The following is a 16,477-nucleotide window of genomic DNA, read 5'->3' on the forward strand; positions in this document are numbered from 1 at the left end:
TTTCTTTTTAACCCACACCTAATTTCTATTTCTAAGGTACAATTTACTATTATACATTTGCTTATATCTCATTTCAGAATATTAGAGTATAAAGGGACTAACTCCCTGATTCTTTTTGTTTTTTCCAAGTAACTATATTAAGATCAAAACAGCCAGACTGTGCCAGACTAGGCAATAGAGCAGTGGATAGAGCATCGAACTGGGACATGCAGGACCCAGGTTCAAAACCCCAAGGTGACTGGCTTGAGTGTGAGCTCAGCTGGCTTGAGCATGGGGTCACTGGCTTGAGTGTAGGATCATAGACATGTCCCCATGATTGCTGGCTTGAAGCCCAAGGTCAGTTGCTCAAAACCCAAGATCACTAGCTTGAGCTGAAGGTCGCTGGCTTGAGCAAGGGGTCACTCACTCTGCGGTAGCCCTCCAGGCAAGGCACATATGAGAAAGCAATCAATGAACAATGAAGATGCTGCAACAAAGAATCGACACTTTTCATCTCTTTCCTTTTCTGTCTGCCCCTACCTGTCTTTCTCTCTGATTCTCTCTTTGTTTCTGTAAAAAAAATTATATATATATATATATATATATATATATATATATATATATATATATATATATTGATATCATTTTAGAAGATCCACATATCATACCACAGACTGTGGTATGATATGTGGAGAAACATGTATTTTTGGTTACATAAACTGGTTTCAACTTCTATTTTATATGCAATTTACCAGCTGAATAGATCTGTACACAATAAAACACAATTCTTCCCATCACTCCACAGGGTATAGATCATGGGTCCCTGCAACAACTTTTACCACTGCAGTGCTCTTCCTTGGCTTCTCCCCAAAGTTTCTGTCAGAATAGGGTTGCCAAGTTTCACATGCAGCATGTTTAATATCATGATCAAGTGTCTTTGTTTGGTAGAAAAAAGAAAATCTTTCTACTCTACGAGATACAAATTTAGTCTGGAAGTGCAGAGGAAAGTCTTCTAGATGCTTTCTGAAAATCACTCCTCTGGAAGCATGCCTAAAAGACAATGCACATTCAAACAATTTTTCTCCCATTAGTCAGGGAAGGCTGTAGCCTATCACAGCCTAAGAACATAGAATCAGAGCAAGACACTCATGAGCTTCCCGTTTTATTTAAGTGAATTTCATGTGGAAGCCCAATACAGGACACAAATTTAAAAGAAACTGTTCTGGTGGAATTAAGTGTCATGTAACCTTGGGCTTCAAGGCCCAAGGGACTCCATGAAATTCTGCAGTTCACTAATAATCAATAATCTTATCAAATTTAACTTGTTAAAAGCTATAAGGAAATGGAGACCCAGCAAGAAGTAATCTGTACAAGGTCATGGAGCTCTTGACTAGCAGATTTGGAAAGATAATTCACTGGTCAACTCCTAATGCTTATAGCTGGTAGTGATGCTAAACAGTTCCTTATCTGGGTCCCTCAGATTCATTGGCCATACCTAGATGAAAAGCACTAACAAGTTTCGCTATCTAAGCACTTGGGCAATTCTTTACAAAGAAAAAAAAACCTGAAGAGATACAGGAAGAAGGGGAAGAAGGAAGAAGATGTAAAGAAGATGAAAAAAAGAAAGAAGAGAGAGAAAGAAAGAGAATGAAAAATAGAAAGAGAGAAGGAGGAGAGAATAAGGAAAGAAAGAAAAGGAAGAAAGAAAGAAAGAGAGAGAGAGAAAGAAGGAAAGAAAGAAAGAAAGAAAGAAAGAAAGAAAGAAAGAAAGAAAGAGAAAGAGAGAGAGAAAGAGAGAGAGAGAAAGGGGAAAAGGTTATTCTGGTTTTGGTTATAATGTTAAGACATTGGCTCTCCTAGCTACAGAGCTAACACTGCCTTAACCTGGTTAACTTTCTATATTGAGATGACATTGTAAGACATCTCAGAGTATACTTTTATCAAATTACGAAGGATCTTCTAAAATGATATCACAGCCAGGATGGAAAAGGTATATTCTAAAATGATGATGAAGGTCAGAAATGTTCTTAGTTACCAACAAAGCCCTGAATTCCTTTCTTTCTTTCTTTCTTTTTTTTTTTTGTATTTTTCTGAAGCTAGAAACTGGGAGAGACAGTCAGACAGACTCCCGCATGCACCCGACCGGGATCCACTCGGCACGCCCACCAGGGGGCGATGCTCTGCCCACCAGGGGGCGATGCTCTGCCCCTCCGGGGGGGGTCGCTCTGCCATGACCAGAGCCACTCTAGCGCCTGGGGCAGAGGCCAAGGAGCCCATCCCCAGCGCCCGGGCCATCCTTGCTCCAATGGAGCCTCGGCTGCGGGAGGGGAAGAGAGAGACAGAGAGGAAGGAGAGGGGGAAGGGTGGAGAAGCAAATGAGTGCTTCTCCTGTGTGCCCTGGCTGGGAATCAAACCCGGGACTTCTACACGCCAGGCCGACGCTCTACCACTGAGCCAACCGGCCAGGGCCAGCCCTGAATTTCTTGATAAAGTCATTTTTCATTAGGAAAACCACATTTGAAAAGCCATAGAATAAAACAGGTGAGTGAGCATTTCAGCAGGCAAATACCCATTACACTCCATGATTGGCCTATTTAGAATAAACTTTGATTTTGAGGCACTTAATTCCTTAGTTATAAGTCTGGTACTTATCAGGGCCACATAGGGGCACTTACATTTCATAAGTGTTTGGTGATTTGCAACACCAAGGACCCAAGAACAAGTGGGTTGGACCCACACCCTACACAGCAGAAGGCAAAAGTAAATCACTGAATGTTTTTTTCTCAATCTTTATCTTTCTTAATTTTCTTACTTTGAAAATCCCATTATGAGACTGTTTACTCATTTATAGGGTCATCAGGAGTGTAAGCACAACATGTAACAACAACCTATTAGGACAATAAGCATTATATACCCTTGGCATATTCCCAAGTCATGCTTTAAGGACACTGAGGAATGACAAGGTAAGAGTAGGATATGGGAATATCAGTCTTGGCCAACAGTAGGTTCCCAGTCGATGTTTAATCTTTACTACCCCCTTCTTCACCTGGTTAGAGTCTTTTGGGTTTTAGTTTGTAGTGAAATCAATTTCTCCTTTGGCTGTCTTCTGGGTCATAACTTATCATTTTGAGCTGTCTGCTTCTGAATTACAATCTAAATGAGACTTGCAGCTTTCATATGGTTAGGCCCCACTTTCCTATGCTAAACAGTGATTCTTAAGAGCTGTCTATCTTTTGACAGGCAATTTTTTTTTCTGATTGAAAAGAAACCTTGTTACTGTTTTATAATTATTTTAGTTGCAGTTCTCCCAACTAGCCCCTACTTTTAGGTATAGGTTTGCCTTCAAAATAGGAGGAGTGTCAACAAACCATCAATAAACCTTGCTGTTCTGTCCTGGCTTACAGGAAAAAAAAAAAAAGGAATGCTCCCAGCTCTGCCTGAAATACATTCAAAACAATATTGACTGAGTTGTAGCAAAGTATGCTTGCTCCTCAGGAGATCCAGGAAGTTTATGTCTGACTTTAATTCCAAATGAGCACGCGCCTTCAAACCCAGACATTCCAATCCACAACACAGGTTCCAGTGGCTGGAGGAAGCTAGAAGCACTTTGGCCCTTAGTTGCTATTTTTTATTTGCTAGATATTATCTTCTGCTTTTACTCTCTTTTCCATAAACACAAGCTAATGAGAATTTCCCTCGTTCTATAATAAAACATGAGAATAACATTTATGCAATGCTTAAAATGTGGGCAAAAGGCTCCTAGTGTGGACAACAGATCTAAATTTAGATTTCTGCCCTCCCTTCTCCCTGGCCATAGAGATAATGCACTCCTAGTCATGAGTAGTCAGATTGATGGTTTTATTATCATCAATATGTGCTATGTAGTCAGAAGCTAGCACATTTTAAAGATGAACTCCATTTTCAAGAAAAGCAAAATTGAAAAATAAAATGGCATATCATAGAAATATATGCTGAACTAATATAATTTCTTTTTTGATAGTGTTACTAGACTGCTAGGTTAAATGAGAAAAGATCAAAGTGTGCACTAGGATTTCCATAAAGGCTTTGAAAAAGTTACTCATGACATTATTTTAGATGAAATGAGAAATATGAGCAAAATGAGTGTGCTGCTTTCTGACTAAATAACCATGCTAAAGAGGGCTGATAAAGAATTGTTTTTCAATCTAGACAGGGATTTATAAAGGGCTCGACAAAGATCTTTGCATTTACTTGGTTTAGTCCTTGGTGTGGAGACCAGACATTATTGATTCTTAAAGCTCCACAGCTTATTCCAGTGTGAAACCAAGTTGGAGAACCACTATTATATACTGTTTACAAAAATAAGGGGATATTTCAAAATGAATATGAAGAGATAAAAAAAGAAGCATTTGATTTTTTTAAATTAAACAAGAACATCAGAAAAGCAAATGACAAGTCAAAGAAAGTTGTTTGATTATGCAAATGAGATGAAAAACCTACTTTTATTTTATTGGTGAAAATACACTGTACAAAAGGTTGAAAGTATTGGAGTATCTGCACTTTCCCTGATCCCCTAATTTTTGTGAGCAGTAGGATCAGTGGTGTATTATACTACATACTGTTTTTAGCATTCAGATGTCTCTTATTGATACCAATAACTCTCTTCCAAATATCTAATGTTGGATACAGTTTCACAGATGCTTAAAGCAAAGACAGAATGAGAACACTTAAAATTCATCTCAATTAGGATAAAAGTTTTCAAAAATACACATGAAAAGGGCTCCACCCACAGGATTCAGCAAGGCCCTCAACTTAGTGTTACTGAGACATTTCAGAAATACCAAATTCAATGAGAACCCATTGACAAGGACTGCCCCTTTATTTGTGAATGCAAAGTTAATAAGGAGGAACTTTTTTGGTTCTAGGGAAAAAAAGGACAACAAAGATTTATTTATTCTATGGAAATGATTGTGCCTCTTTATTTAGAACCAGGTCATTATAATCACAGGTTTTAAAAATTATATCTTCAGTTAACAAAAACAAGTCAGGTTAATGAGCAGAACAACAACATTTGATTTGCATAGTGAGGGAAAGTTTGAATTTAACCCAGTCATTTTGGGAAACAGAACAAGATACGTTGTTATTATTGGAGAATGCACTAAATATGTCCATGGGTCACATAACAACATGTTCAAGGTCAATTATGTTGCAATCAAAGACTTCATACAGTGAGGGAAGGAAGAGGAAGCTTGTCTCTTTTCTGTCTCATCTCTGGAAGGGTACCAACCTCATAACATTAGCACAGTTAACAGCTCTCTAACCTTTAAAAGGTATTTTATGAACAAATAAAGTGAATTAGTACAGCGCAGTTTACATTTTAAGAAATCCCACCTGACCAGGTGGTGGCACAGTGGATAGAACATCGGCCTGGGATGCTAAGGACCAAGATTCAAAACCCTGAGGTTGCCAGCTTGAGCGTGGGGTCACCCAGCTTGAGTGCGAGCTCACCAGATTGAGCATGGGGTCTCTTCAGCATGGAATCACAGACATAACCCCAAGGTCTCTGGCTTGAGCCCAAAGGTTGCTGGCTTGAGCCTAAGGTCACTGGCTTGAGTCTAAGGTCACTGACTTGAGCAAGGGGTCACTGACTCAGCTAGCGCCCCCCAACAAGGCAGATATGAGAAAGCAATCAATGAACAACTGAGGTGCTGCAATGAAGAATTGGATGCTTCTCTTCTCTCTCCCTTCCTGTCTCTCACTAAAAAGAAAAGAGAAGGAAAGAGAGAGAGAGAGAGAGAGAGAGAGAGAAAGAAAAAAAGAAAGAAAAAAAGAAAGAAAAGAAGGAAGAAAGAAATCCCAACCATTATATAACTAGGAGGTATAGTAGCTAATTCCTTGCATCACTGATGTGCTAACAAGGAATATTCATGGAGGGTGTGCAGAGTTGTAACCGACACAACAAAGACACACACAAAAAAAAACGCACAGTGAAATACAAACAACCTTCAAATGTATAGCCCCAAACTTCACCTTTAATCTCTCCTGTTCACTGTTACCTGTTCATGATAATTTAATTGAACTGTGCAGAACTCTCCATTCTTTGAGGGGATAGGAGAATAATCAGGGCAGAATGGAAGATTTTGGGAAAGTGGGGAACCCAATCTTTCCTCACGGATGAGTAAAAAGCACTCTAAGGGTCCTTTTACTCATTTTCCGTTCTCACAGTTTTATTCATATATAAATCTCTCTGTAATATATTTCCTACAGTGAGCTCTGTGCTAGGTGATTTACGTGCACAGGTAAATTATTTCATTTACCTTTCACAGGAACCTGCAAGATAGATATTGCCCCCATTTTACACAAAGGAGGTAGGCATATTAAGGTTTTACGTGACTTGTTGAAGATCTCAGAGCTTATAGATCGTGGAGCCAGGACACACCAAGATCTGCCTGACTATGTGGGCCAATTTATCCCCCCCACATTAACATACTACCTCTACTCTACCACTCTGTCTTCCTTCCACTTATTTCCTTTATCCTCCTCAAAGCCTAAAGTGGAAGATGATTTGTAGTATTGGAAGGATTTTAATGAAAGAAAGACTAACATAGTTTTTATTTACACTTCTCCTGAAGCTGTGCACTTTTTAATTTCCCCACATATGGCTGGTGACCAGTGTCCAAGAAAATACTGCCTTGCTACAGGCTCATGTTATGTTTTCCTCTCCACGGTTTCAGCAAATACATTTTTAAAATCCCAAATAAGGACATATAGCTGAGACACTGTGTTTTTCTTTCGAGAACACAAGGATAACATTTAAAAATTAAAACTTAAAAAGTACTGGTGGTCCCTAGCAGAGAGATAGAGGGCTGGCTAGCTCAATATGAATTTGTTGATTATTTCATTGGAGTTTGATCACACATGGAGAGTAATGAGCAAAGTTGGTATAAATCCTTATCAGTGGATTTTAACAGGGTGGTCTTTCTGACAGGTTTTTTTGTTATCTAGTCTTAATGTAGGCTTCCTGATCCTGGTATTTTGTTAATCTGCAAGTGCTTGTTTAGATACTAGACTGTGAATTCTAAGAGACAAGCTGTTAATTATGAATTCTAATCCCAGGCTAGAAGATGCCTATAAAGATTAAAACTTGTTTACTTTTTCTAACAGTTAAAGGCCTAGTAAAAGAGAGATCAATTGTAATTCGTGAACTGAAGAAGGTAATAAATGTATTACTGTGACTAGCTGCTTTACAGGGTCATTTATTGAACCCTTAAATTTTGCAGGTTGACAATTACTCATTATGAGGCAGAAAGCAAAATAGCCATAATCCTGTTTAGTGCCTCCAAACTCCAAACACTTAGAGAAGGAAATCCATGGAAACAAGAGGCCCGAAGTACTTTTTCAGTGTTATTTTTCAACAGGTGAAGGTAGTTAAACAATAAGGACAAGTCCAAGTAATTATCCTGATGTGTTGGTCCACGGGTCAAGAGTGGGCTTGATTAAATTCATGGAGAGCTAACCCACAAATGGTGGGAAAATGCCCCTTCTTTTCCATTCAGCCCTGCAGGCAGTTAATCAATGTGTACATTTCACTTCCAGATTGTTTTATGAGACCAGAGCAATAGCCCATAGCATTTATTATGGCATTCATTCCTATCGTTTTCTAATCAGTAAAGAGACTAGGATAAGAGGACAAGTAGCAGAGAGGAATTAGGAGAGAATGAGGAAGAGGCTGTCCCCCCAACATACATAGGGAATGAAATTCTCAATTACAAAACGTTCAATTCCAATAATAACTAGACAATTAGTTTATGGGTTTCTTTACATACATAGAAAGCCACATATATTTGGCTTGAAAATGGATTTTATAAGCTTAATATTTAAACAATCTTTTGTTAAGGATAATGGTTTTTGTATACTAAGGGTAAAATTCAGTTTTAAACACTTAGTGGTAATGATGCAAACAATTTTCAAGTTGCCTTTGGCATTGTAGGTCTAGTAAATGCACTCTGAGTGCATTTTGAGAGTATAATTTGAATTTGTGCATTTTTTTTTCTATAGTGTGATGACTTTTATATATATAATAGTTTTTGGCTTACTCCTAGGCTATATAGAACAAAACAGCTACTGGCTGACTTCTATACTGAGCAAGCATTTCTTTCATATTCCTTTCCCTTTTCCTCTCAAGATCAACAGCATAGCTGAATAAAGGTGGTAGTGTTAAGCTATGAAATGGAGCTTTTCTCTTTGCAACGTAACCATAACCAGACCACGTGAGAAGCAAACCACTAATTCTGCAGTAGCAAGCTGATTTACCCAACACAAACTGTTTCCATTAATTTTCTACTTGACAGTCTAATTAAGTTTGTGATTTCATCAGGCTGGCACTGTGTCTATCTTATGTTCCATTCAATACCCACCAAGCCGTTGTTGCTCAATAAATCATTACTGATAATGAAACAAAATCTAATTTTAAAAATTATAGTTGTTCTGGATATACATTTATTTATTTTGTTAAAGTAATTACAAAACAAATGTTCCCTAGATAGATCATTTAACCATAGCATATGATAAAACTACTTTTCTTCCTACATCTTGCCTTTTTTTAAGAAAAAAAGCTTTTTTAACAGCAGAAGCCTTTACTAAAATATTTTAAGGACTGTTGCCATTAAAAATACTGATACTACAGCACTGAAAAAAACCTTTGGGGACATCTTAAAAGAAACTAAGAAAAGAACTCGTAATAATTTTTCAAATTGTAATTTTGAGCTTCTATGTCACTTGTTCCAAGAAAGAGCCCATTGTGGCCAGTTTTGGTAAAGACAGGAAATGACATTTTGCTTTTTCCCTTATCTAAGGATCAAGTACCTGAGGTGTTTTAGACTTACCCTGAGTGGATTTTCATTAAGGTAAGGGGGTTCACCTTCCACCATTTCAATTGCCATGATCCCCAGAGACCAGATATCAACTTTCGGACCATACGCTTTCCGAGTCACCACCTCAGGTGCCATCCAATAGGGAGTTCCTACCATAGTGCTTCGTTTACTTTGCTCAGGAGTGATCTGGGCACAGAACCCAAAATCAGCTGTTGAGAAGAAAAGTCAGTTAAAATAAGCTCATATTAAAAAAAATCAGCTCATATTAATTTTCTTTGACAATAGGCCACTTTCAGATATGGCTACACTTTCCTTTGTTAAACACTGAGCTTACATGACTGACTAGCTCATATCCTTTTGTAACTCGCAGATGGTCCTGATTTTTTAAAAGTCTGAAATAATTGACTGATATGATGTAATTTTTACTATACTTCAGTCTGATTCCTTCCAACTTACAGAACCTTCCAGTCTTCTCCTTAAGTATGTGCCATCCACCAGACAGAAGTCACTAAAATTCTGAAATACTAACCCCCCAAAATCTAGTCACAATCTGTAGCAACACAGCATTAAAACAATTTTTTACTTCAAACTGGGCTCTAAATGTTTTCAAACTGATCACTTCCAACAGCCACTGTCTTCTCAAGATAGACAGTAAAAGGGCAGAAATCCCCCGATACTCCCTGAAACGCATCAGAACCAAAATACCTACTCAGTTTAACAGAGCCATCCATTCCAAGGAGAATATTGTCACTCTTTATGTCTCTATGGATCACTTGGTTTGAATGCAAGAAATCCAAAGCTTGGAGGCACTATTGAATCAGAAAAAAAGTTTTAATTACATCATAATTTTTTAAATTAAGGTTAATCTAGATAAATTTTGGGCAGGGGTATAATTTTATGTTGTCAAGTGAAATAAATTACTAAATGGTTTAAAAACATTTTGAAACCACATAACCATTTCGATCAGTGGTGTAATATAGTCAGACAAGGACTTGAAGAATGATGATGTGATAAGTAGCACTAAATCATTAATACAACCAAACTAACCAATTAATATAATTGTACTTTGATCTAATTTTCTAGAGGATATGGATTCAGCTCGGTCTGAAACAGATCTAGTAAACTTCTGATTCCATGGTATGATTTGATTTAGTAGGTCTGAGTGCGGCCCAGGAATCTGCATTTGAAATAAGTGACCGTGGCTATCTCTGATGGACAGCCAGGTTTGGGAAGCTCTATGAAGTAACTATAGGTAATTGTTTGGAAATGGCTTTGCATTGTAATACTAGAAGATGGAAGCAGACTCAGGGTCTAATATTCCCTTAAATATTATGTTTTATTTATTGAATGAATAGAAAATATATGTTTCAGTGGATATGCATGAGTATTTGGAGAGGAGGAAATGAGTATGAGAGGAGAGCGAGGTAGGAAGAAATTTAAGTGAACAATATAAAATGAAATAAAGATTGGCTAAAATTAGTTGGTTTTGTTTTTCTGTCATTGCTTTTCAAGTTTTAGTGAGTCAGAATTCCTAATTGTATCTATAGAAAACCTCACCACAATTAATGTGGTGGATAGTAATTCCCAAGATAAAATTTCAATGAAGTATTTCTGTAATATTGAAAGAAATAATGAGATAGCCTTGATTTAGCTTAAAAATAGTTATATGACACTGTTATTGGAAAAGAGGCAGATGCATAAACTTACTAGAGGGCTATGAGTGATGTCCAAATTATACTGTAAAAGTAACTACAGTACTTCCTGGGCTGAAGAGAACTTTAGTTAAATTACCTTCTAGAAAATTATGGGATTATAATATAGTCTATTTTTACATCACTCACATTGCACATTCAAGAAAAAGTAACTACTATTTAAAAATTTCTCCAAATCTGAAAGAAGTTCCATGCCAACATTACTGTTTTTCATGTTTCACTGACAATGCAGGTATAAATAGGGTACACTGTGCATGGCATAATGGAACTCAAAAGATGCATAGCAAAGAAACTAAAATAAACAAGGAGCTGGGGAGGGAGGAGAAGAGGAGTGTTATTTAAACTGAATTTAGTTTCTCAATTTTTTTTCAGTAGAAAAAAATGTGCAATTACTATTTTGATGTTATAAACATTCTGAATAATCAGTGACAGAGAAAAAAACCTGCTAATTTCTGTGTTCTTGTCAGCTAGACATGCTTTATTTTCTTACCTCTCTGCAGACAGCTGCTATCTGTCCTTCATCCATGCAGGTCTCTGTGACCACATCAGTCAAAGAACCCCCAGCCAAGTATTCCATGACTACCCATAATTCATCACCCACTAAGTAGCTACAACAAGAGAAGAAAAAACTTTGACTCGGGCCTAAGAAAGTAGGGACTCTTTAATTTTCCTATTATGAAAGCAATGTGTAATCAGTCTCTGCATTTGGTCATATTATATAACAAGAAGAGAATATCAGCAATGATGATAATGAGACGCTTACTTAACATTAGGAGATAATATACATGGAAATGAAAAGGTCATCAGATATGACTGTGCACCATGGAGGTAGGAAAAGAGCAAGGTGGCTTTTGGAAACTGACAACTACATTCCATATAAAAGCTAGTTTTAATGGACAGGATCAATGAATAGCCCTTTTGGATAATTCAAGCCACAATGTTGACTTCTTGGACTGAATTGGCCCACGGCATACAGATTTATACAATATTTACTCAAATCTTGGCATTATTTTTCATTCTACTGAATCGATTACTGAAAAGGTTTCAAGCAGCCACTAAGTCAAAGAGATTCATGATTGCAGTGGATTTATTGTGCTGAGGTATCAGTTCTCATAGAAGTCAGTTGTGACACTTTATGAAACACTGATTTCTACTGTAAAATTTGACCCTCTTTTCTTTGCCTCCCTCTCCTCTCCTTCTACCTGGCACAAAACACAGAAAGCAAGCTCTTAAGCTCATTGAGGTTGTAGGCCTAGTCTTATTTCCTTTGTACCTCCAGAGTACACAACACAGCAGTGCTAAATAAACACTTATTGAAATTGACTGAGACAGATGTTAACCACAGTGAAGAGTTGATGCTCTTTAAATGCCTATTTATATCTCACTGCTAATACCACTGATGAAAGAGACATTAATTACCTGTTCTAAGGAAAAGGTTTGAGATTCAAGTCTCAATTCCCTAGGCCTTACTCTCAGTTAATCACAAAGCAACCATTAAAGTGGGACCATTGTAGATAGCCTTTCTCTCTTAGACACCCACAGACTGCACTAGCTTCAAAGATTGATGAAATGTTTAATGCACCACAGTTCTCTCCTATATGCAATAGGCCCCCGGTTGGCAAACTGCGGCTTGCGAGCCACATGTGGCTCTTTGGCCCCTTGAGTGTGGCTCTTCCACAAAATACCACATGCGGGCGCTACCTCGATAAGGAATGTACCTACCTATATAGTTTAAGTTTAAAAAATTTGGCTCTCAAAAGAAATTTCAATCGTTGTACTGTTGATATTTGGCTCTGTTGACTAATGAGTTTGCTGATCACTGCTTAGGCTATTTCTTACCAACAGAAGTCATGATCCTCAAAAGGAAATTATACAAACTCTTCATGTTTAGAAGCAAGACCATAAAATGTTTGATGTTTGGACAAAGATAAGGGGGTGCAAATTTAGCAATAAATCTGATACTCTATTATTTTGTAGCATTTGAGAAATATTTATAGAACAGATGCTAAATAGATCCAAAAATAAAATAATTTGTTAAGCAAATGACATCACATGAAGAAAACAAATACATAGTTAGAGAGAACACTTACCTATCTAAATAATTAACAATATTGGGGTTCTTATTTTCCCTCATGACCAGAATTTCATTAATAATTAATTCCTTTTTGGGCTGCTGTTGAAGGTTCATCTGCTTTATGGCCACCTTAATGATTAAAATATAAGAATAAATTGTGATTATTAGATTAAAAACATCCATATTTTGGGGTATACAAATTCTTTACCTTACTAAGCTTTTTTCTTGGTTCTCCAAACACAGTCCCCGTTTCTGTGGTTAATCATGAGTAAACTATGCACATCAGACACTTTGGACACCAATAAAGAAAACTCCAATATCAACTCAGTGCTACCCATTTTTTTAGGTGCAGATGCCATCAAAGAGGAAATCTGATCAATCTGAATAAAATAATATAAAAATAAGTATTTAATATTATCAGCACTTACCTCTTGTCCTGTTGCGATGTCTAATGCTGTATAAACAGTACCTGATGCCCTGTGAAAGGAAAAATTATCAACTGAATAAGCAATTAAAGTGCTGTCAATATATTCTCTTTGACATAAATATAATTATTTTTTAGGAGAGGGGTATCAGTAAATTGGATTAAAGGATGAAATAAAAAAGTAGCAACTGTTGTGTATAGTAATTATATCTGAAATAATCATGACATATCTCTTTTGGTGGGCTAGGAACTGCAGTCAGACTTCTTGGCAGTAGTCTGTGTGCCATGGCACTACACAGTAATAAACTGAGCAAAATGGCCTTGCTCCTTTTAGGAACCTCCTGGAACATTTTAAATACTTTCTAAAAGTTGCACCAACCAACACTGCGTTCTCTAAACAGAAGTGCAGCTTAGGAAAGCGTATATATCTTTTTCTTTTTCTTTTTTTTTTCTTAGCCAATTAATTTAATTTTTTAAAAAGATTTTACTTATTGCTTTTAGAAAGAGGAGAGAGAGAGAGAAAGGGTGGAGAAGGAGCAGAAGAATAAACTTATAGTAGTTACTTCTTGTATGTACCTTAACCAGAGAAGCTCAGGGCCTCAAACTAGTGACCTCAGGATTCCAGATTGATGGTTTAGCCACGGTGTCACCACAAGTCAGGCTAAATTAATCATTAAATTTTAGTGTATGGACAGAGTGGCTTTCTAAATATATTTCTAGTTCGTGTGTGTGTGTGTGTGTGTGTGTGTGTGTGTGTGTGTGTAACAGAGCAGAGAGAGACAGACAGGGACAGATAGACAGGAAGGGAGAGAGATGAGTAGCATCAATTCTTCGTTGTGGCACCTTAGTTGTTTATTGATTGCTTTCTCATGTGCCTTGACTGGGGGGCTCCAGCAGAGTGAGAGACCCCTTGCTCAAGCCTGCGACCTTGAGCTTCAAGCCAGTGACCTTTGGGCTCAAGCCAGTGACCATGAGGTCATGTGTATGATCCCATGCTCAAGCCAATAGTGACCCCGTGCTCAAGCCAGATGAGCCTGTGCTCAAGCCAGGGACCTCGGGGTTTCAAACCTGGGTTCTCTGTGTCCCAGTCCAATGCTCTATCCAATGCACCACCACTTAGTCAGGAAATATATTTCTAATCCTTTAGAATACCTTCATCTAACAAATCAATCACTCTCAGTGCTGTACTTATCTTGTGCTATAACTACACAAACAAATCACAATATGGCTTTAATGGTAAGCCATTTTTCTTTGATAAATTTCTCAATAGCTTCTACTATGAGGTTAAAATCCAGTCTAATATCTTTTTTAAGTCTATCATTTCTTCTTTTTTTTTAAAATCTATCATTTCTTAACTCTTGGTAGTACTCATGCTTCCATTTTAACTTCAATTGCAGGGTTCTTTTACTTTGCAAATAGAAATTGTCCAGTAAAGCTGAATTCATTGTAATGTTTGTGAAACACTTAGATATTCTGAACCACGTCCTTACCTCCTTTTCCAAGAAAAAGGAAAAACCTAGTCATTTTTTGTGGAAATGTTTGCGGTAAATAAAGGAATTAGGACAAAGATAAGTTCTGTGATTCACCAGCCATAGTAATGGTCCAACATTGCTATCTAAACTTCCTGGTAATTGTAGTTTCTCATTTCTTCTCGATTTATTCCTTGCTTTCTTTTGTTTTGTTTTCTTTCTTTCTTTCTTTCTTTCTTTCTTTCTTTCTTTCTTTCATTTTTCTTTTTTTTCTGTTTTTTTATTTCTCTCCAGAAATTCTCTTGTCATGTCAGCTATTTCTTTGTCATTCTTCTCTCTGGATAAGCTAAAATATTTATCATAGGCCTAGGAAGTTTTTATTAAGTTTATATTACCTGCTCCTAAGGAATAAAATGGGTGGTGTGCTATAGGGAATATTTGGGTATTAATAGTGTTTTGAGTTCTAATATTTGTCCTAACATTAACAAGTTACATAAGCTTGGGCTACTCACTCTCCCTCCTTGTGTTTCAGTCCCCTCACTTGAAAAGTAATGATCACAATAACAGTAAATATATATTAAGCATATTGTGTGTGTCAGACACTGCACTAAGAACTTCATATAAATTAACTTATGCAATCCTTACCATATTTCTATAAGGCAAGTGCTATTATCCTCATGTTATAGATAAGAAATCTGAGGCTCAGAGAGGTTAAGAAACTTGTCCAAAGTTATATATTTTACAACCCAAGCCTTTCTGACTCTCTGACCTGCAATATATAGGGAATGTATTACTTTTTAAGGTCCTTTAATTCCATGATATAGAATCTACAAACTACTGTTCTTGTCTCTCTGCATGGGTATTTAAATATCTATTGGAATTAGACTGAGAAATTACATTTAATCAATAGGTGCCACTTAAACTAGGATTTGGTAATTTCAGAAATTCCTTAGGTTTGATGATTATATTAAACACATTGGTCTCTCAACTTTGTATGTTTGAGATTCTAAGCTCAGAGCACATAGTTGGTGCTTAATAAATATTTGTTGAATAAACAATAATAAAAGTCTTTTCAAGCAAACATGTAATTGCAAAAAAAACTTGTATTTCTGTGGAGACATTTATTCTTTTACTTAAATTTACATAAAACTCTTCCCTTTTGGAAGAAAACAATCAGACATTTCTGATTTCAGGGGCCAACTTGTGATTTGTCCTTCCAAACTCAGAATTGCCTGAGTTTGAAGGAACAAATCACCTCAACCTGGTGTGTATTTCAGCTGCCTAAACCCTGAGCAATTACTTAAATCTGTATGCAGAAAATTTAAAATGCCTTTACTTGGTTTATTTCTATATCCACAGAGCACTTGTTTAATTCTTTCAGATGTAAAAAAGTGATGGTATCTACAAATTGAGATAATAAAAGTATCTATCTCATAGAACTACAGAGAATTAAATCTGCATGGGCATTTAGCTCTATGCCCAGATCAGAACTGACACCTAATATGGTAACTGCTATTATTGTCATTGTTGTTGCTGCTGCTGTTATTGATTTCATGATAGAGGATGATTAATTTGCTAGGTTGTTGGTTGGCTCATTCCAATTTCCCAATCAAACCATTCTTGTTAATGTCCATCACTATTTTCAAAAAAGACAAAGCCTACTAGAGTACTTTTTAGATGTTTCATGTTTTATTTTTCTTTACTGAGTGGTTCTGTATTTTTCTTTAAGTTTGGAAAGTCTCTATCAAATGAAGAAAACCTTATCATATGCAGACACCCTCAACATAAGATGGGTGCTGTTCTAGTTAAAGCCTAGGAAGGGAGGCCCAAAATTCTTGTCCAGGTGGCCTTCCCCTACTTTGTCAATCCATCCTCCACCTCCTAAGTCAATTTCCACTGTCTTAGCAGCTGAAATTGTGATTGACTTGGACTGGAAGAGAGATTAGCATTTAACATTTCCAGAGAGC

General features: G+C 36.9%; 1 protein-coding gene across 7 annotated transcripts in view; it reads right to left on the minus strand.

Annotated features, from left to right (window-relative positions):
• Positions 1 to 16,477, minus strand: part of PAK3 (p21 (RAC1) activated kinase 3) — a 284,659-nt gene that overhangs the window by 28,950 nt on the left and 239,232 nt on the right. For all 7 annotated transcript variants that reach the window (XM_066249398.1, XM_066249391.1, XM_066249395.1 and 4 more), the window contains 5 exons: positions 13,046 to 13,094; positions 12,634 to 12,746; positions 11,034 to 11,151; positions 9,541 to 9,640; positions 8,844 to 9,040 (listed from right to left, as the gene is read on the minus strand). In XM_066249398.1, coding sequence (XP_066105495.1) covers positions 8,844 to 9,040; positions 9,541 to 9,640; positions 11,034 to 11,151; positions 12,634 to 12,746; positions 13,046 to 13,094 — 577 coding nt within the window. The remainder of the gene's footprint in view (positions 1 to 8,843; positions 9,041 to 9,540; positions 9,641 to 11,033; positions 11,152 to 12,633; positions 12,747 to 13,045; positions 13,095 to 16,477) is intronic.

The sequence above is a fragment of the Saccopteryx bilineata genome, chromosome X (genome assembly GCF_036850765.1).
Source record: "Saccopteryx bilineata isolate mSacBil1 chromosome X, mSacBil1_pri_phased_curated, whole genome shotgun sequence".
Classification (NCBI taxonomy): domain Eukaryota; kingdom Metazoa; phylum Chordata; class Mammalia; order Chiroptera; family Emballonuridae; genus Saccopteryx; species Saccopteryx bilineata.